Source organism: Aquarana catesbeiana, linkage group LG06 (genome assembly GCF_042186555.1).
Source record: "Aquarana catesbeiana isolate 2022-GZ linkage group LG06, ASM4218655v1, whole genome shotgun sequence".
Classification (NCBI taxonomy): domain Eukaryota; kingdom Metazoa; phylum Chordata; class Amphibia; order Anura; family Ranidae; genus Aquarana; species Aquarana catesbeiana.
Window position 1 is genome coordinate 353,489,173 of NC_133329.1, and position 21,090 is coordinate 353,510,262.

Genomic DNA, 21,090 nt, shown 5'->3' on the forward strand with positions numbered 1-21,090 from the left:
TGCATTTTAACTCCATAAAAAGCAGGTCAAATGCAGGATTTTCCTGTCGATTGCTGCATTTTCTATTTAAACGCAACTTCATACATGCGAATGAAAAACACAGCTCATGGACATGAGCCTTAAAAGATGTCCACAACACAGGGACGTATGTACAGGGGTTGCAGGGGTCGCAATTGCGACCCGGCCCTATGCTCCAGGGGGCAGATCGATTCCTCTACATTCTGGCTCTCCTATTCACCGCCTGCAGTGATCTGGCCCCTGTGTACTCTTCCGAAACCCCCCCATCAACCACAGTGCTGCCGGGTTCCCCCTCCCCGCCGGCTGCTGCCCTTCATGGTTTCTTGCACCGGGACCCTGAAGGTTATAGTTACGCCTCTGCCACAGCAGAGAGTCTAATAAATGTATTCAATGTGACAGGGTATATAGCACAATATAAACACAAATTTCAAAGTATAAAAGTATTTACCGCAGGGATCAGTGCATTTTTTTAAATCTATTAAAGCTTTGTTTGAATATGGCAGCAAACTCATTACTTATGTGTATTTATGTGTATCCCATTGCATAATTCAACTGCTCCTCCTCCATTCACAATAGACACATTTGTGTGCATCAAATGCCTTTATAAACCCAGATATTACCCTAAAAATTTAGCAGTGACATCATCACAGTGCTGTACATGGCCTGTGCATTGAGTAGAGCTGTGGGTGAGGCTCAGCAGATCCAGCAACTAAAGGCTGCCTGCAGAAGAATACATTGGGGTGAATAAAAGACCAGTCACCTTGCACAAGTAAAGAGAAAAGCCCTGATCTTTGTTGCAGGAAACTCCCAGCTCAGAGGCAAAGTGCAGGACATGTTTCAGGTTGGATTACCAACCATGGGGTTGATTCACTGAAGGCATATAGACTGTTCATTTTGCAAGGGTTTTATTTTCAGAGCATGGCAAAGCTCTACTGACTTCCATCATTCAGTCTGTATAAGAAAAAATATAGTTTCTTTATGATATCTTTATTTTCCTTTGCACGTGATTGAGTATTCTTTCCAAAGTGAAATTTCACTAAGCTCTGAGGAAAATTCCCTTACAAAGTGCAACTTCTCTTGCAAAGTGAACAGCTCGTTTGCCTTTTGTAAACCAACCCCTAAGACTCAAGTAAGAATATACATGCCTCTTAAATTTTTTGACATAATTGGTTCAGCCCAGATTTTAATTTTAAACAATAACTCCACTTTTGTTGAGAGAAAAAAAACATTCCCTGTGGGTGATCAATGTACTTTGCAGGGATTTTAACAAACGTTGTTGCAGATTCCTACCTTTTGTTATTCTGAAGAAAAATAGCTGTTTGTCAGTTTCCATGGGCAAAGTGAATGTGGATTGGAGTGACTTTATAATTATCAATCAGCTGCTGCACTCGCAGGGAGTAGAACTGGGATTGTAAGCATCAGGACTGATATCCCATGCAATACAAAATAATGCAGCCATCCCGTAACAGTTTTCAATTAGCTGTATTTGCAGAAAACAATTCCAGCAACACATCTCTTTGGCGTCTGCTGACGTCATCATGCTAGGAGACGCCAGAGTGTGCACTTGCAGCCTGATGGGTTTTATGCACATAGCATATGCTGATATGGTCTTCACATTCAGTACTGTGTCAAAAGTTTTAGGCAGGCATGAAGAAATGCTGTAAAGTAAAAATGCTTTCCAAAATATATATTTTAATTGCTTGTTTTTGTCAATTTACACAATGCAAAGTGAGCGAACAAAAGAAAAATCTAAATTAAATTTAATGAATATTCTGTGACTACCCTTTGGCTTCAAACCAGCATGAATGAATGAGGTACACTTGTTCATAAATAGAAACAAAAAAATGATAAAAATGCATATGGATAACTGTTCATCATAAATAAAATATATGGTGCAAACTGTGACAATCCAAACTTTAGAGTAAATGACTACAAAGTGCAGATAATTTGTAAAGTGCATATGAAACACTGCAACATATATTAATATATGGTTGCAAACTTTGATACCCAAACTCAAAAATAAATGAATGCATAGTCCAACGTATAGGTATCCCGATGTGCATGGGCCAAGAAGCTTTCTCAATAGCAAGAATCACACCACCTCTGTGCATCAAAGGCCACTTACTGAAGACTCCCATTTAGTCTGTTATTTATACCATTGAAAAAAAATTGTTATACCTGTTAGTTAGGGTGTTTCATTTTTCCAAAGATGTGATTTTCATATGACTTTGCTTACGCCCCAAGTCTCAGTGATGTAAAAGATATATATGCCAAATTTCAAGAAGATTGGATAATATTTAGGGGTTGCACACATTGATCACTTTTATCAAAGCAAAATCTGTGGGCTTCACTTGATAAGAAGTTATATACAACAATGCTGGATGAAGAAAGTCCCGTTCAAGGCTTTCTAGAAGAACAATGAGTGAAAATGGTTAACTACATCCAAAATGTCCTAAAAGGCGGAAGTCATCCAAGAGAAGACTACAAAGAGTTATTACAACTCTCACTCCTGTACCTAGAAAGTTGGTCTAAAAAGGACTTCAGTTTCAGGATCCCAGGGGCACTGCATCAAGCAAGGTGGATGGCAAAGGCAATATATGCACTTAAAATTGTCCTCTTCACTAAACAGTTGAACATTCCTCAACAACAACTGGAAGGAATGAAACGGGTTGCACATTTTGTCAGCCTCATATATGTTTGCTTTTGGCATGAGGCAATTGTAAGTCGATGGGCTCCAAAGAATGATTCGGATATGCTACAGCTTTTAAGCACTTACCCAGATGCAGACGTCAAAAAATGTGCTCTCACAGTTGCTAAGAGACACCTTTGGTATCTGTCAGAAACAAACGTAGGATTGGCTTTTTTGGACGAACGTATTACTCAGGCTGTTAAGGAAAATATGACTAAAAATTTAGAAACCAAACCTGCAAAGAAAAAGGAAGTCAAATGATTAGAGGGTAAAAACATGGTTTTTGAAGGAAAAGACCTGAGCCATTTCATTACTAATAAAACAAAGACGTTCTTTGAAATGTTTGGGATCCGCGACGTGGCAGAATACAAGGGATTGCATCGCTCAAAGTTGATTAATATAACACATGTTTTGCCTATCATATTACCTATTAATCTTAGTGTATAGCTTTAATAGTATTTTAAGTTTGTGATTTCTAATTTTCCCAATAAAAGTAATTAACATTGAAAAATCGTAATTTTTGCCTACTTTTACAAAACAGATCAGTGTGCAACCTCTAAATATTATTCAATCTTCTTGAAATTTAGAATATATATCTTTTACATCACTCAGACTCGGAACGTAAGCAAAGTCTGCAAAAATTTTACAGTTTATTTTTTTCCATTAGAAAATGAAACACCCTACAGTTAATGCAAAAATACTTGTTGATCTGACACATCTTGTGAGCTGGTGCGAAAATAAAACAAATGCAGCCAACACATTTAGGGACTAATAGGCTGCTATATATTACATTCTTACTTTGGGGTTTATACTTTAAACAGCTGCAAGAAAAAGGAGGTCTACCTGAGAAATAAGTGTCTCTCACTGTATAGGAAATACGGCCACTATGTTCATCAAGACCTACTCATGGCAGAGGGTAAACTATTTATCCCATAAGGTAGTATAAAATGCTAAAACAAAGCTATGCACAGTCCATTACACCAGTGGTTCTCAACCTCAGTCCTCAAGTACCCCCAACAGACCATGTTTTTGGGAATTTCTCTTAGATAAAATAGCTGTCCAAAATACTGAACCATTGACTCTGATTTAAAGCACCTGTGCAAGATGAAGGAAAACCTGCAAACGTGACCTGTTGGGGGTACTTGAGGACTGAGGTTGAGAACCACTGCATTACAGGACTCCAAAGTATAGTGAAAATGTGTCAACATGATACTGTGGGGTTAATTTACTAAAGCTAGGAACAATTTTTAAATATTTATATTCATAAAGGATAAAAAAAAACACTTTGGGGTTGTTTGCTAAAACTGGAGAGTGCAACATTTGGTGCAACTCTGCACAGAAACCAATCGGCTTCCATATTTTTTTTTTTTTGTCAACACTTAACCACTTGCCGACCAGCCGCCGTCATTATACTGCGGCAGGTCAGCACATTCCCACAAGCCGTCGTAGCTGTACGCCGGCCCTTTAGGCAGAGATAGCAGGCGCGCTGCACTGCGGGGGAACCGATGCGCATGGCCGCAGGCACGAGAGCCAGAACAGGGACGTGTGTGTAAACACACAAATCCCTGCTCTGTGAGGAGAGACAGATTGCTTGTTCCTATTAGCTACGAACAACGATCTGTCTCCTCCTCTAGTCAGTTCCTTCCCCCTACAGTTAGAACACACACTGAGGGAACACAGTTAACCCCTTGATCGTCCCCTAGTGTTAACTCCTTCCCTGCCAGTGACATTTACACAGTAATCAGTGCATTTTATACCACTGATCGCTGTATAAATGTCAATGGTCCTAAAAATGTGTCAAAAGTGTCTGATCTGTCCTCCACAATGTCGCAGTCCCGATAAAAATCACAGATCACCGCCATTACTAGTAAAAAAATAAAATAAAAATGCCATAAATCTTTCCCATAGTTTGTAGGTGCTATAACTTTTGTGCAAACCAATCAATATACGCCTATTGCGATTTCTTTTTATTTTTTATTACCAAAAATATGTAGAAGAATATATATTGGCCAAAACTGATGAAGAAATTTAGATTTTTTTAAAAACATTTTTGGGATATTTATTATAGCAAAAAGTAAAAAATATTGTTTTTTTCAAAATTGTTGTTCTTTTTTTTTTTTTGTTTATCGCACAAATAATAAAAACCGCAGAGGTGACCAAATACCACCAAAAGAAAGCTCTATTTGTGGGGAAAAAAAAGACGTAAATTTTGTTTGAGTACAGCGTCGCACGACCGCACAATTGTCAGTTAAAGCGATGCAGTGCTATATCGCAAAAAAATGGCCCGGTCAGGAAGGGCGTAAATTCTTCCGGGGCTGAAGTAGTTAATTGAATAAGCTGAAGTTAGAAGCTGATTGGCTGCCATGCACAGCTGCACCAGTTTGTGCGCACTCCAGTTTTAATAAATCAACCCCAGTATGTCCTAGGACATCAAACAGATGTTTGAAAAATGCAATGTCTGTCAAGAAAACAGACCAGCCACCTCCAAAAACTTTCTTAGCTGAACTATTGCTCATTATCTTTGGTTTTGGACCATTCCTGCTGTCTGTGAACTTTTTTTTTTTTTTTTTCAAAACATTCAGAAGGCCTCAAACAATTGGAGACAGGCTCAGATATGTATTTGCAAGGCATGGTATTCCGAGGGAGAAAGTTGAAGACAACATGTCATTCTCAGCAGAGAGATATGTATTTTTGCTTTCCAGTGGGGAATTCATCAAGTTCCCTGTAGTGCTGGATTTCATAAAACATCTCAAAAAGTCATTCAGAACAAGTGTTGAATCAGTTTAAGAGAGTCAGCAGGATTACCTGCATGGAAGAACTGTAAAGAGACCCAGTAAGACTTATTATTTTGATGTGACCATTGAAAAGTGATTTATGACTGTCATATTATAGTACAGTGTAATACTTATATTCTTTTGGTGTAAAAGGGGATTACTCTACTGTGCTGCTACTTAAACTATGAACTGCCTTGAAATCAGCAGAGTCATTTCTGCATAGTTTCTGCACTTAAAGAGGAGCTCCAGTCTCTCCCCCCCCCCCCCCCCCAAAAAAAAATTAAAAGTCAGCAGCTACAAATCCTGTAGCTGCTGAACTTTAATATAAGGACACTTACCTGTCCAAGAATCCAGTGTTGTCCTCACCCGAGCTGATTCTTCAATCTGCTTCGAGTCCAGGCGGCAGCTTCTCGACTAAGAAAAACCGGCAGTGGATTTTCCACTGCGTGTGTGCGAGCCGCTCTGTGCTTTGCGAATGGTCCTGCGGTCTTCTGGGTCTTGTGATGTGTCCGAGAAGATTGAGGGGGCTGAACTTCCACTCAGATCGGCGTGGCTTTCTGACGGGAAGTGGGAGCGGGTACCTGTAAAAACCAGGTACCCCCCCCCCCCAAAAGAGTGCCAAATGTGGCAGAGGAGGGGGGAGGATGTAAATAAGCAGAACTTTCTCTTTTGGGTGAAGTTCTGCTTTAACCCCTTCATGACCAGGCCATGCTATGTGGCGCCACGCTACTTTAACTGATAATTGCGCGGTCATGTGATGCTGTACCTAAACCAAATTTATATTGTTTCCACACAAATGGAGCTTTCTTTTGTTGGTGTTTGAGCACCACTGGGTTTTTTTATTTTTTATTTTTTTTTTTTTTTGTCTTTCTGCTATAAAACCTATCCCATAAAAAAGTAAAAGAAAACAAACAAATCTCTTAATAACCTTTTGGCCAAATGTATTCTGCTATATGTCTTTGGTAACGAAAATTACAATAAGTGTATATTGATTGATTTGCGTGAAAGTTATAGAATCTAGAAACTATGGTGTATATATACTGGAAGTTTTATTTACTTATTTATTTTTATACTAGTAATGGCAGTGGTCAGCGAGATTTATAGTTTGATGGCAGGCAATCTGAAACTAACTGACACTTTGTGGAAACTAACTAACTGACATCACAAGTGACATTATTAAAGTATCCAGTGCTAATAATATGCACTGTCACTGTACTAATGACACTGGGCAGAAAGAGGTTAACATCTAGGGTGATTTATGGTGTTAAATATGTGCCTAACAAGTGTTTGTGGGTGTACTGTGAGCTGCTTTTACTGGGGATCGACTTGTTTTCATTCCCTGCTACAACTAGATTCCCTGTCACTGAACACAGCGAGCTGTTTACACTCACAGAGCTGTATTCCATGAAGCTCAGAGCTGGTCGCCGGGTGCCATTACTGAATTGATGGTCCCAGAATATTCTGAGCCACTTAGCAGGTCGAGAGTTGTTACTCCACTCACACTTTCTAACCTGCATGCTTGTTTTCCATCAGTTTTGCAGAAAGTGTTGAAGTCAAAGAAAGACAGGCAACTGCCATTTTCAGGAGGTCATGAATGACAGCCTCCCTATTTCTCTCAATACCGATTTCATTTATGAATGGGAACTCTTTATTGAAAGAGGTTTAAGCTTTTTTTTTTTTTAAACATTACCACTTATTCATAGAAATCTTTACCTTAGGCGGGAAACTTACTCATGATCGTTTTCACAAACTGTCTTTTAAAGAATAAAGAAATCTGCTGACAGCTATGAAGTGCAGGCAATCGTATATGCAGGCACATCGTTATGGCAGCTTTCAGTGTTCTTTCTTCGCCTGAATGTTGTGTATTCTGATTAGGCTGTTTCAGTACTTCCTCAATAGCTTGCCTTACCCCTCCTGCCTTCCACAGTATCTTATTGGCCAGAAAAGGAGCACATCATAGTGATGGTCCAATAGGAATGTGTGTGGGGGGGCTGTGGAGCTTAGTAATAAGCTCCAACATTGCCCGGAATTGTTGGACCTTTGCCTAAACAGAAGGACCTGGGATTTGAATGAAGCAGAGGACAAGGAAACTACCATGCTTCTAGGTACTTGTACTTTATACTTGTCAGAAGCTTTTAGTGTTCTTAAAGGGGCTGATTTACTAAGACTGTAGCGTGCAGCTCTGCATAGAAACCAATCAGCTTTCAGGTTTTATTGCCAAAGCTTAATTGAACAAACTGAAGTTAGAAGCTGATTGGCTACCATACACAGCTTCACAAGATTTAGCATTCTCTAGTTTTTGTAAATCAACCCCAAAGTGTCAAAGTCCCTTTAACCATTTGTTAAGAAGACTAATAGATTTCCATTAAATTGTTGAAGTTTTATTTTGATACAATCAGCACCACTGTTGGGGGGGGGGGGGGGGGGGGAATCTGTTTGAAAGGAAAATTCTGCTCTTGCGTTCTAAGGATAAAAGGGTAATTTAAACATTGTCCCTTTTTCTTCTCATTTGAAAAAATGGTTGGAAACACGTTGGGGAATTTTAGACTATTTCATAACTGCAGATGTTTTTTTTTTTCATAGTCATCTTTTAAACTATTGCCTTCTGGAAATATTGGATTTATCTCAGGAATACATTCAAATAAAAATTGTGAATCTATTACTACTTTCATTTATATCTAGGTACTGAAGGGATTTCCAGAATGCCTGCAAGCTGATATTTGCCTGCACCTCAATCAAACATTGCTGCAGAACTGCAAAGCATTCAATGGAGCCAGCAAAGGATGTCTTCGAGCTTTGGCTATGAGGTTTAAAACTACCCATGCACCACCTGGAGATACTCTTGTACACTCAGGAGATGTGCTTACTGCATTGTACTTTTTGTCAAGAGGTTCTATTGAAATCCTTAAAGACGATATTGTTGTTGCGATATTAGGTGAGTTTTTAGTATATAATAATTATTGTGATTGATAGAGCTGCAGCCATTATGGGACCATGGGCAAGGGGGATATTGCAGGGCAAAATGCCTCTAGGGCAGTACTATGTGTTAACCCATTTGAACTTTCAGCTTATATTAGCTAAATATATTCCAAGTTCATCAAAACAAAAAATATGCAAAGACTTGGGCCCCTTTCACACGTGTAATGAGATCAGGTCTGCCTGTCAGTTTTCAGGCAGAACTGATCCGAAGGTCCATTCTCCCCTATGGACAAGCAGATGTAAATGGACTTGTGTCCACTTACACCTGCCTACCTCTGATCCTATTTGGTCTGCTAAAACAAGAAAAACAGAAGGGGATCTGTCCTCCTCTGTCTAGGCGGATCAGAGGGACATCAGGTGCAAACAGAAAGCGGAGTCCATTTAGACACGACCAACTATAGAACAGAGTGGGCTCTGTTTGTGTCATCCGCCTGCTCTGCTCTGAACAGCAGGGGACCAGCGGGCAGATCCCCTGCTAATTAAAACTAAGTCCACCCCCTGGGAAAGGGGCCTTACAGTTAACTTTCTTAAGAAAGCAGTCACATCCTGAATAGAAAAGCTTGTCCTCTGTCAGCATGTTGCAGAGAAGGATTGTATGGAAGCAATGGTCTCCCCAAAGAGGTCTGGCTCACCACTTACTTGGTCAGTGCTAGAGCTCCCCAAAAAGCAGATTACAGAGCTATTGGATTGGACTCCACAAGGGGCATGTTAGAGGGGGACCATTACTTACACACACAGAGCAAAGGTCCTTCTCTACTGCATGCTGGCAGGAGGTAGGCTTTTCTGCTCAGGCTGTGGCATGCATTCTAAAGAAAACAAACTGAGACTTTGCACATCTTTTGTTTTGATGCACCTTTTATTTAGCTCATTAAAACCGAATGTTTAGTTGGGCATCTATCTGAATACGAACAAATAAAACAATTGCAGGCAGTGCCACCCAACACTGTAGGACCTGCCTGATTGTATTACATGGCAGGTCTGAATGTTTGATCAGAATGGTGTCTTTTCATAGGGTTTATGACAGCATAGGGTCATTTTTGGATGGCAGGTATTTTACACACCGGAATTTACTGCAGTCATCATGAATACAAATATTTTCAATTATAAGGATGCCCTTAACTGCCATTTTAGAAGAGTCTAAAGCCTGGTACAAACAGTAAGGGAGGAGTTCACGAGAAGGTCTCTGTACTAACTATTGTAAGTTAGTACAGAGATCTCCCCACTGTGCTATTGTGTTCTGACAGAACACACTGGTCAGCGCTCGCAGCAATTGGCTGACAGTGCTGGTCGGATGCCGATCGGCTGCTAATTTTCCAGCATGCTCGTTTGACAGAAGCCAGAGATCAGCTTCTGTCAAGCAAGGACCTTTACACACAGGCCGAATGTCGGCTGGTTTCTACAGGATAATTTCAGCCAATATTCAGCTTGTGTGTACGGAACTTTAAATTAGGATCTCAGAGCATTTTTTGGCTGCTAACCAGTACTCGAGGTATACCTTTTACATTACATGAAATGCTCCATTCTCTCAGAGCTGTGGTTCTACCTACTTTTGTAGACACCTAGAAAACAGTGTGATACAAACTTTTTTGCTGTTCTGTTTCTTCTATGTTCTTCTATTAGGAGGCATTTAGTGGCCCATAGAGAGCACCTCCAGAGATAAAAATTTTTTTTGCTTGTGCTTTATGTTTGTATTGTGTACAATTTTACATGTTGATCTTTCTTACATTAGGTAAAAATGATATTTTCGGAGAGATGGTTCACCTGTATGCTAAGCCTGGGAAATCCAATGCTGATGTTCGAGCTCTGACCTATTGTGATCTTCATAAAATTCAGCGAGAGGAATTATTGGAAGTTTTGGATATGTATCCGGAATTCTCAGATCAGTTTCTCACAAATCTAGAGCTGACTTTTAATTTAAGAGATGAAAGCACAAAGGTTTGCAGAGTCATATTTAATACCTTTAAACCATTTTTTAATTAGTATGTGTTAATATTACTTTTGGTGCTTAGTGCTTGCATATCGTGCTTCATAGAATTCATATAATGTTGTTTGTGGTTTGGGCTGCTTATTCTTCTAACAATGAGTGGTTGACTGGTGACTAAAAAGAACTCATATACTTTCTAATGGATTCTAATTACAGAAACTTCTTTCATCTACCTACTACAAAATAGCCAGAAGAATGAGCAATCTGGGACACACGGAATAGACTGAGAAAAGTTGTAAAAGCTGTACCTTTTATAAAGTGGGATCTGCAACAACTTTAGTTCCATGCTAGAATATAATAACAGAGGGTGCATATGGTGAAACTGGCACAGGGTCCATAAGGCCAGGAGACCAATGTTGTGTGCTATTCCCTCTTATCAGCTGTGTGATAGCCTTGCTTTCTGTGCAGAATAAAACAGCATTTACAGTATTTTTTTTACTACACCATTATTATTTTTTCAGTCAGAATTCTGTTGCTTGAGTTTTTAGAAAACTTTTTGAAAAAGAAAATATTTTAAAATTAGCATCCCAAGAGTCAAGTCCAGTGATATAAGAGGACCCCTATTCAGAATCTACACCAAAGCCCTGTAGCTCTATTAGACATGCCTCATGGTATAATTACAGTATCTGGACTATTGGTACCTTGCAATGCAAAGTCTCCATTGAATATAAACTGCAGTCCATTCCTTGTTAAAGTTGATTTCAAGGTATGGCAATGTTTACAGAGTTTTTACATAGCTTGAACCAATGTAAGTACAGTGCATCTGGAAAGTATTCACAGCCCTTCACTTTCTCTACATTTTGTTATGTTACAGCCTTATTTCAAAATGGATTAAATTCATTATTTTTCTCAAAATTCTATAAACAATACCATGTGGCACAGGACGTTGAAGTTAAGATTCCCACCTTGTCCAATCAGAGAACACTTTGCATTCATCGAGAAAATGGAAATAGTTCTCTGAATGGTGCCCATGCTGAGCTGGCGACCTGTGTTCAGTAAGCAGAAGTGCCTGGACACTAGCATCAATCACCGTAGTAGTGGTGCATACTACAGTGATATTCAGCTTCCAGGGTGACACATACTACATACTTACATTAATTCAAGTTGGTACAGTGTAACTATATAAAGATTTTCATAGCTGGTATTCAACTTTAAATAATTCATAAGTTCTGCAGAAAGACAAAAAGTTTTCAGGGTAAAAGTCTTCCAGGCCCACTCCAAGAGCTTGGTGTGAAATCTGATAATTCCCAGAATCCCCATTGCAGAGAGTTCACAACAGTCCTAAACTGATATTTCTGTTTTAGGTAGACGCCAGAGGGCCGACTCACCCATGGCTGCATATCCTTCTGGAGCTCTAGTGGGAAAGTCTCTCCGCTGGACTTCCCAAATCTAGTAGGACTTTGTGGTTCCTTTTAAAAAGGCTTTTACTGTTCCTCAGTTAGTGGTTTTCCATTTGCCCAGGGCTGAGAATCTATTAAAATCAATAGGATTTTGGAAGCCAGGCCGTTCTTCTCTGAAAAACTTGAGAAGCTCTAAGCCCATTGGTAGCCACAGAGCTGCCAAGTAGGTAATTTTAAACAGTTCAATAATATGATTCCCAGTATCGCAGATTATAAAATGAATTAGACCAAAATACTCAGTATATTGGATAATATACAAGTGATATAATAACCAAAAAATTCAAAAAGTTTATAAATATAAAAAAGTAAATCAAGCCAATATATAAATAGTGTCCTGGAAAATCACAATATGCAAGTGATATGGTAAACCTTGGGATCCTGCCTTTTGAGGGTTGAATCTTTCCATCCAATTCTGGACGTGTAGATTTTCCTAACAACCATCTGAGAGTGTCGGATACGATTAGGGTGATTCCCTGTAACAGCATGGTTGACTCAGTACTCACCAGTCCACACTTTCTGGTAAGCATGTTGTATAAAAACAAAAAAAAAAGTGTAGCGCTAATAAATGGAAAAAATTACAAATATTATGATAACACGTGCAATAATGAAAGTAAAATTGGTGTTTTATATCTATTTAAAGTTTGTGCATGTAAAGTCCATCATATTAAAACACCCTTATTAAAACACTTTACATGCACGAACTTTAAATAGATATAAAACACCAATTTTACTTTCATTATTGCACGTGTTATCATAATATTTGTAATTTTTTCCATTTATTAGCGCTACACTTGGTTTTTATATAATTTATAGCAAAATTTCTATTTGTTGTGGTAGCTGCTTACATATATTTTTTTGAGTAAGTGCATGGTTTTACAAGCTTTTTATACACATTGGTAAGCATGTTGGTTTTATATTCTGGTGGTGGATCACACAGCGATATTGAAGTTTGATCGTATTTTGTTAGTTCACGGGTGATTTTCATTCAATTTATGGGATTCATTTTATATGATGGACTACTACACATAAGGATCTTCTTTTTTTATATTATGAACTTTTTGAATTTTTGGGTTATTATATCACTTGCATATTATCCAATATACTTAATGAGTATTTTGGTCTAAGGCCCCTTTCACACTGGGGCAGGGGCGGCGTCGGTGGTAAAGTGCCACTATTGCGAGCGGCGCTTTACTGTTGGTATTCGGTCGCTAGCGGGACGGTTTTACCCCCCCCGCTAGTGGCCGAGAAAGGGTTAAATACCACCGCAAAGCGCCTCTGCAGAGTCGCTTTGCTGGTGGTATAGCCGCACTGCCCCATTGATTTCAATGGGCAGGAGTGGGGAAGGAGCGGTGTATACACCGCTCCTTCCCCGCTCCGAAGATGCTGCTAGCAGGACTTTTTTTCCCGTCCTGCTAGCGCACCGCTCCAGTGTGAAAGCCCTCGGGGCTTTCACACTGGAGAGACAGCAGCGGCTGTTTCGGGTCGGTTTGCAGGCGCTATTATTAGCGCAATAGCGCCTACAAACTGCCCCAGTGTAAAAGGGCCCTAATTCACTTTATAATCTGCAATACTGGGAATCATATTCTTGAACCAAGTTTTCATATTTCCTATGTTTCCTAGGTTCACACATCAGTTTGAGCACTGCACTATTGTTTATTTATGTTTTACACTATATGTCTAGTGAAGTGCCAGCAGCTATACACAGTCTTGAAGCTCAGTTTTTATATTTATTATTAATTTTAAATAGTTGCTCGTGGGATATAAACAGGGAAAACCTTCATGGTTAGCAGCAGGGAAGCATGTGCACTGTGTTTTAAAGGTTTTCCACTTTCTATCTAAACGTTAAAAACTCCTTTAAAATGTAACCTATGCTTTAGAAAGCAAGCCCTGCTTCAGCCCCCTTGCCCTCCTTTTTTATTATTTTAAATATTATTGTACCCTTTAGATACAAGCTATCAGGTCTTATCACTGTTGTTGACCTAGCACTGTTTAAACTGCGCAGTTTTCTGGCAGCTCCAAATCATTGCATGTAGTCTTCTGAAATGTAGGTGTCCATTATTCTCTATGACCACATGCATGACTTGTCACAGAGCTACACAGTCTAAATAATGCATTACAATTTAAAATGTTGTTACCATTTAAGATTTGCATGTGGGCTCGTTCTTGAATAGCAGCTCAAAATACTGATTTCTTTTGATAGCCAGCTTGGTTGATTGTTTTCCTTTTGCTTAAAATCTGATTGGCTGGTATAGTTCAGAAGGGAGGCATTCTAATTTCTGCATCACTGTGGTTGGAGGCAAGATTTAACAGGCCATATTTAGGTGATTAAAATTAAGTCATTCAAAAGTATTCATTGCCATTACTGATATTTTAACATGAAGATCTGAGATAAAAGCCTCTCCTATGGCTTACGATAATGTGTGTGTTTTGTAAAACCAGGCTGATCTGCTAAGAGCACATGTGGATGCTGACTTTGATGAAGAGAACTGCAAACTAAGAAGAAGAAAATTATCTTTTAAAGAAAAATCAGATGAAGGTAATTGGGTTTGCTTTATTTAAATCTTTTTTTTTTTAAATCTGTTTTAAGGTTTACATAAAGAGTATTCTATCGTACTTTATTGACATAATAAGATGTTAGTATTGTGTTTTTTTTATGATATTTAGGGTCCTTCATTTTTCTTCATCTCTTATATAATATACATAATATATATTGTCTTTCGAACACATTTTCACCTTATTTTACAACATTATTTTACATTATTCCGACAAGCAAAAAAACAGGCTGACCCGGAAAATATCAGCATTAAGTAGAAGTGTAAAAAATGGTAGAAAGCAACAAAAATTTGATGAGAAGTGCAGATGTAAATAGGAAGGAACAATGTATAACATACAGTAGAATGTCAGTTCTAACAAATTCCTCAATTGTCAATTTCTCTCCATTGAAATTGGACAATACAAGACTAGACTGGAAAAAAAGACCTGCTAAATTGTAGAGAGACAGCAAAAATTACTTGGGCTAGGTTCACACTTGTGCAGGTCAGGAACGCTCACAAAATCGCGTGTGTTCCTGACTTACAGGCAAAATGCGTTGCAATTTAGCAGACACACAGGTTGCTATTAATTCAAACTGTGGCACCATGTGAATCGGTGTGCTGCCCTGTAAAAAAAGAGGCAGGGACTTCTTTTCCTGCATTTCTGCAGGTAGGGAAGCCCACTGAAATGAATGAGTTGCCAACACGCAGAACTCAGGTCACAGAAGTGTGAACCTACTGTTGGGGTCTATTTAACATTGTTTTCATAAAAAAACAAGCCAAGTCCGGCACTACAGTCTTTGGAACGGATGGCATCCCATACTCTTAATAAAATAATTTCATACACATGCTGCTTATCGGCAAACCACTGGATTTAGTAGAACCTTGAAGACCAAAACAAGACTCCAGAGCACACAGTGTTGTTATAGAAAGAGGTTCTGAACTCAGTATAGTTTGCAAACTTGAGAACTGGTATAATACAAATATATAAAACGGACTGAAAGAGCTAGACCCCTCTTTCACTTAGTGGTAGTGTCTATAGAAAAGTGTCCATAAAGGAAAGTCTGTGAGCCAGTATAAAGTTTGAAACTTTATTGATGAATAAGGCAAAAAGTATAAATGGCCAAGAATAGAAAAACTATATGCTCACATGCAATCCTCAGGCTCCTGCAATGTAGACCAGCAGAGTAGGTGATACCAAACAGGGTGTAGGGTGGCCAAACAATCAGGGCATATAGGCGGACTTCTACACAAGGGAAACCACTTGACTTTGGTGCTCACCCGGGGGGCCATGTCACAGGAAGTGATGCACCAAAAGTGCATCAGCAGCTGCTGGCATCACCAGCAGTGACACCTCAACCTGTACAGTAGTCGGAGGAGGATCACCAGGAAGGGCATGGCCTTCATCACCATGACAATGCTTTTCGAGGCACCACTTGATAAAAAGGCCATCCCTTAAAACACATAGTAATGGTGATGAAGGCCACTCCACGCCCTTCCTGGTGATCTTCCGCTTACTGCTGTACAGGATGAGGTGTCACTTCCGATGATGCGAGCAGCTGCTGACCATGGGGATCCCACGGGTATCACACAGACATACTTAAATTGGTCCAAGCTGGACCAATGTAACTTTGTAAAAAGTGCCATACACAATCACTGTGGGGATTCTCCATTCATGCCCAAAAGACAGTGCTTGGGACTGGTGATTGGACGGTCAGATGGCCATCATTGAATTGTAGGAAATAGGGGAGAGAATCTCATGCTCCCCCTATACCCAGTAAATTCTTGGATATTCTCAGTGACCGACAGGGATGATGAGGGAACAAATGGAAAGCAGAAGGTCTCTTCCGCATGCCAAACCTAAACTTTGCCCATTTAGGCAAAATTATGGAATAATATCTCATGAATTTAATAAAAGCAGGCATCTGGCCATTAACTCTTTCCATTTTAATATTAAAATCAAATGAACCATTTGTAATCCATGTTAATATAAGCTATGGTCTAGAATCTGAAGCCATGAATGCATTCTATGTACAGTCCAGTGATTTTTAGTCACCATTCATTATCTATTTTAATTTCCCCCACATCCCACCACGTTCTAGGCATGTGAAATCTGTCCACCGTAGTTTAAAATGAGGAACCGCAGCATGTGTGCTGTCACTATCTATATTCTTTTCCATCCTTCCACTGGACCGCTAAGAAAGGAGCTTAATTAACAACCTGCTTGGTCCGGTGGCTAACCTTTCCCTGGCAAATGTAATGATACAGTGTAGATAGATTTCACATGGCATAGCCTACAGGCTGTTCAGTCTGCTGGCAAAGGCCAGAGACACCTATTACAATGGAACAAGAATGAGGCACCTGCAAACAATTAGCAACTGAACGTAATTGTATTGTACGCACAGCTGTCTGGTGGAATCCATGTGGAAACATTCTTTTCATGGCAGATTCGTGACTACTTTAAAAGGAATATATAGTGGTTTGTACATGTTCTCTTTATTTTATATAAGATCTAAACAAATGAAATTTATTTTTTCTGTTATTATGTAGTCTTCTGCCCACCCAGCAGGTGGCATTCTGGTGCACACGTAATTTCTTACTATACAAGCTGCACCCCAGCTCTAAGCCTAGCAGGCCATGCGCACATAGTTTCTGGTTCCTCAGTCTGTTTTCCGTGTGATAAGAGAATAAAAAAAAGCAGATCCCACACAGTCCATCAAAGTAAAAATAAATACAACCCTCTTGAAATAAATGTGCACTATTGATACCCTCATACTGTATTTCACTCAGCATATCTGTTTAATGGAGTGCATATTCCATTTAAACTCCAGGCAGGTATAAAGTACCCAAGTTAATGCAACTCTGTGGTAATTATTACAACATTAAGAGTTGTGTCTAAAAAGTTTGGTGAATGGTCTGATATCTGGGCCAGCTGCGTGTGCATGCACATGGCTATTCAGAGACACGTCAAGAAGCGCCACCTGCGTGGAGCACATGTGACCATTAGGGTAAACCCGCTGCGGGCAGTCGAACGTAGTCAGTGTGAGAGTTGACAAGTTCCAGTGTACTGAAACAACAAGGAGAAGCAGATAAATTGAACTCTCCTGGGCGGACAGATGGTGGATAGACCTCAGGGGGGCATGATATACAGTACATATGAATGCTGCCTCTATTTACATATCAATGCAGACGGTCTACAGCTATTTACAGATCGATACAGGTTATTTACATGTAAACACAGGGTCTGCAGGTGAGTCATCTGTACACGGTAATAGGGCAGAGCTGGGCAGCATTAGTAACAGAACTTCACACTGAGATATTGGAACACAGCACGGGACTAAAACTTCAAGGGACAAGGGAATTTAAACTGGGATAGTTGGCAAGTTTGAGGCAGCTGCTTTGGGCCCTACAACAATGATGGGGCCCAGGGCAGCTGCCCTTTTTGCCCTGCTTTAAAGACAACCCTGACTCTTTCAGAACACGCATTATTGCTGTGTTCTGGTATATTCTCTGAATACAGACATTCTTGCCAAAGTGTGCTTTGTCTACTTAGAAAAATGTATCCTTATATGTAACATATCCAGTATGCTGGAGCATACATACAAATATCAAATGGGCCTTCTGACTAGATATACAAACAGAGACATTTTGTTCTCCGTTGCTTTTCTGTTGACTATTTATATGCTGCCAGTTTGTTGAAATTGTTACAGCATATGGCATTGAAATACAGAATGAACCCACCACAGATTGGGAAAGAGCATTCATTTTTATACTGAACAATGTCATAAATATAACCGAAAAACAACACTTCTGTTACTCATATCTGGAAAAGACACTGACTTTAATCATACTGATTAAAATAGACTTAAGCCGATACATTTTAGTCAAAATATGGGCTGAGTAAGCAAGGGAACTTGGCAGCAGTTGATATTGCTGTAGCTGTATATCTTTTATGTATATCTGTATATCTTTTATATCAGATTTTATCTGATACCATTTTAACATGGCACTGAAGATGGCTGCAATCACTGATCAGTTGCCGGTCGGCTGCTGGTTTTCAAGCACATTCGTTCAACAGAAGCCAATCGTGAGACCGGCTTCGTCAGACGGGCAGCTGTACACATAGGCTGAAAGTCATCCAGTTTCTACTGTAATAGCTGATATTTGGCCCATGTGTACCCGGCATTACATTCTAACCTAGTTTTGGAAGACAATTCTTGTAAAAAAATGGCTCTAGTTTTCGCTTTGGAAATTATAATTTGTAGCTGATTGCTTTGCTGGCAAAATCCCTATGACTTTTAGTGGTGATAATACTGGGTACACATGGGCCGAATATCGCCCAAAATCAGCCAATACAGTAGAAACTGGCCCCTGTGTACAGCTGCCTGTCTGACAGAAGCCAATCTCATGAGCAGCTTCTGTCGAAAGAGTATGATTGAAAAGCAGCAGCCGACCGGCACACGATTAGTGCTTGCAGCCAGTGGTGGGGGAGAATGCTGTACTAATATCACTTGTGTTGGCACAGCAATCTGTCGGGTTTTTTCATTCGTCCAAACCCAAATCCACAATCAAACCAGTTTGAGTCAATTTGATGTACTCTTTGGTTTGTTGACGTGATTCACTAAGTGAATCAAGCTATTTGTTAATTGTAAATGGGTTCTTGTGCCTCCTTACCAGCTAGCTGTCTAGTTCAGAATATGCAGGTGCTCTGCCATGCTTCCTTTAGAGCTTGGGTCTTCCAGTTATCCTCTATGATCAAATAAGGGTATCTATATCATGAAGGCATGTTACACCTACAAGCCCAAGCACCCCATCATTAATATAACACATGCTCATTCCCATTCAAGTCAAGTGAGTGTGGATGTATGACAGTAGGGCTCCTGCTCCATTTTGATGCAAAAGTGATGGCAATCAATGGTGGATAATTCATTCATCCCTCACTGCCAGAAGTCTTAATTTTCTTAGTGGACCCGTATGCAAGTCTTTACAAAATACAGGCCATTGTTTTCCTTGCTTCAAAGGAGTTTCCCTTGGATCTTAGAGGGATGAGCTTCTCAGAACACAGACGTGTGACAAGAGATTGTATTTCCACTCCAAAAAAAAAAACTGTTTATTACTTGCTGATTCTGGATACAGTTGATTAAACTGATTAAAGTAAATTAAATGTACTTTCTGACTTTGGAAGAATTAGCAGATGCGGATTGATTTTACTTGTTTCTTGGAGTTGTTCTTTCTTGTCTGAAATTTGAATACTGTAGCAAACCAGTGCCAAGTGCCAATAATGATTGGACAAACACCTTGAAGATAAGGGTGTGATAATAAAATTTGCACATGTCTATTACGATTCCATGGGTGCCTCCATCTTTAATCACTCTGGGAGAATCCATGCGTAGGGTGGTATATATCCATGACCATCAATTTTCCCTAGCTCGTGAACCTGCAGTTTTATTCAGCCCCTGGTTCTTCCTAAATGAAGAGAGCTTCCTTTCAGCACTTTGAGGTGCACTTGCAGGTTGGGACACAGGGGTTGATTCACTTAAGGCAAAAAGACTATGGGGTTGATTTACTAAAGGCGAATAGGCTGTGCACATTGCAAAGTGCAGTTACACTCTGCAAGTGCAGTTGCTCCAGAGCTTAGTAAATGAGGTAAAGCTTCACTTTGCAAAAAATACCCAATCACATGCTAAGTAAATAAAAAAAAACAGCATTTTTGCTTGCACATGATTGGATGATGGACGTCAGCAGAGTTTCTACTCATTTACTAAGCTCTGGAGCAACTGCTCTTGCAGAGAGCAACTGCACTTTGCAAAGTGCACAGCCGATTTGACTTTAGTAAATCAACTCCTAGGCACTTTGCTTAGTGCAGTTGCTCCAAAGCTTAGTAAATGAGCAGAAGCTCTGCTGACTTTCATCATCCAATCATGTGCAAGCAAAAATGTTGTTTTTTAATTTCCTTGTATGTGATTGGGTATTCTTTGCAAAGTGAAGCTTTACCTTATTTACAAGTCTCTGGAGCAATTACACTTGGAGTGCAATTGCACTTTGCAAAGTGCACAGTCTATTGGCCTTTAGTAAATTAACCCCACAGTTAAACACACATATAAGGCATATCAGCTTTTCCAAAAGAAGATACTGTTTGCATTCCAAAGCCTGTCAGGGAGATCCCCAGAGATTATTGGAAGAGGTAAAAAAGGCTGCAGCATCACAGATGTGAGGGGAAGCAAGCAAGTTTTGCAGGTTGATCTAGTCCCAGCCACTTAAACACCTCCCAAGGTGCCTATAAATGTTCCATTGAAGCTTGTTGAAGCAGAGATGATGCAAGAGTATCTGTACTGGATCATTCCTAGTCAAGTTGAATATGCAGACATAAGCATTTTAGTTGCCCTTCAAAACCCTTGCATAGACATTCAACTTTCTCAGAAGGGAGCAATAGGAAATGAGCAGGATAGGTAGCAGCCATCCCCTGCCAAGACATCATGCCAAGTTAGGTTGGCTGCAGTGAAATAGTACTGCTACAAAGAAGAGCTTTGCAATCAATGTGAGCAATGAAAGATATTGTGGACTGAGTCGTTGGTGACAGTTTCTTTAGTAAAGCATTTAAGAAATGTTTGTCTGCCTATCCACTTCTTCCAGTCCATATGTGTGTGTTCCTTGAGGGTTATTGTACCAATCTCAAAGAACCTACTTGGGTGTGGTGAAACATTGTGGTAAAACA

At 39.7% G+C, this 21,090-nt stretch overlaps 1 protein-coding gene across 5 annotated transcripts in view; it reads left to right on the forward strand.

The window, feature by feature from the left end:
* The window catches only part of KCNH7 (potassium voltage-gated channel subfamily H member 7), a 714,913-nt gene that overhangs the window by 623,294 nt on the left and 70,529 nt on the right, over positions 1-21,090 (forward strand). For 4 of the 5 annotated variants that reach the window (XM_073634033.1, XM_073634035.1, XM_073634034.1 and 1 more), the window contains 3 exons: positions 8,173-8,416; positions 10,190-10,395; positions 14,284-14,380. In XM_073634033.1, the coding sequence (XP_073490134.1) occupies positions 8,173-8,416; positions 10,190-10,395; positions 14,284-14,380 (547 nt within the window). Of the gene's footprint in view, positions 1-8,163; positions 8,417-10,189; positions 10,396-14,283; positions 14,381-21,090 lie in introns of all 5 variants that reach the window. The other variant, XM_073634036.1, reaches the window with a different exon arrangement.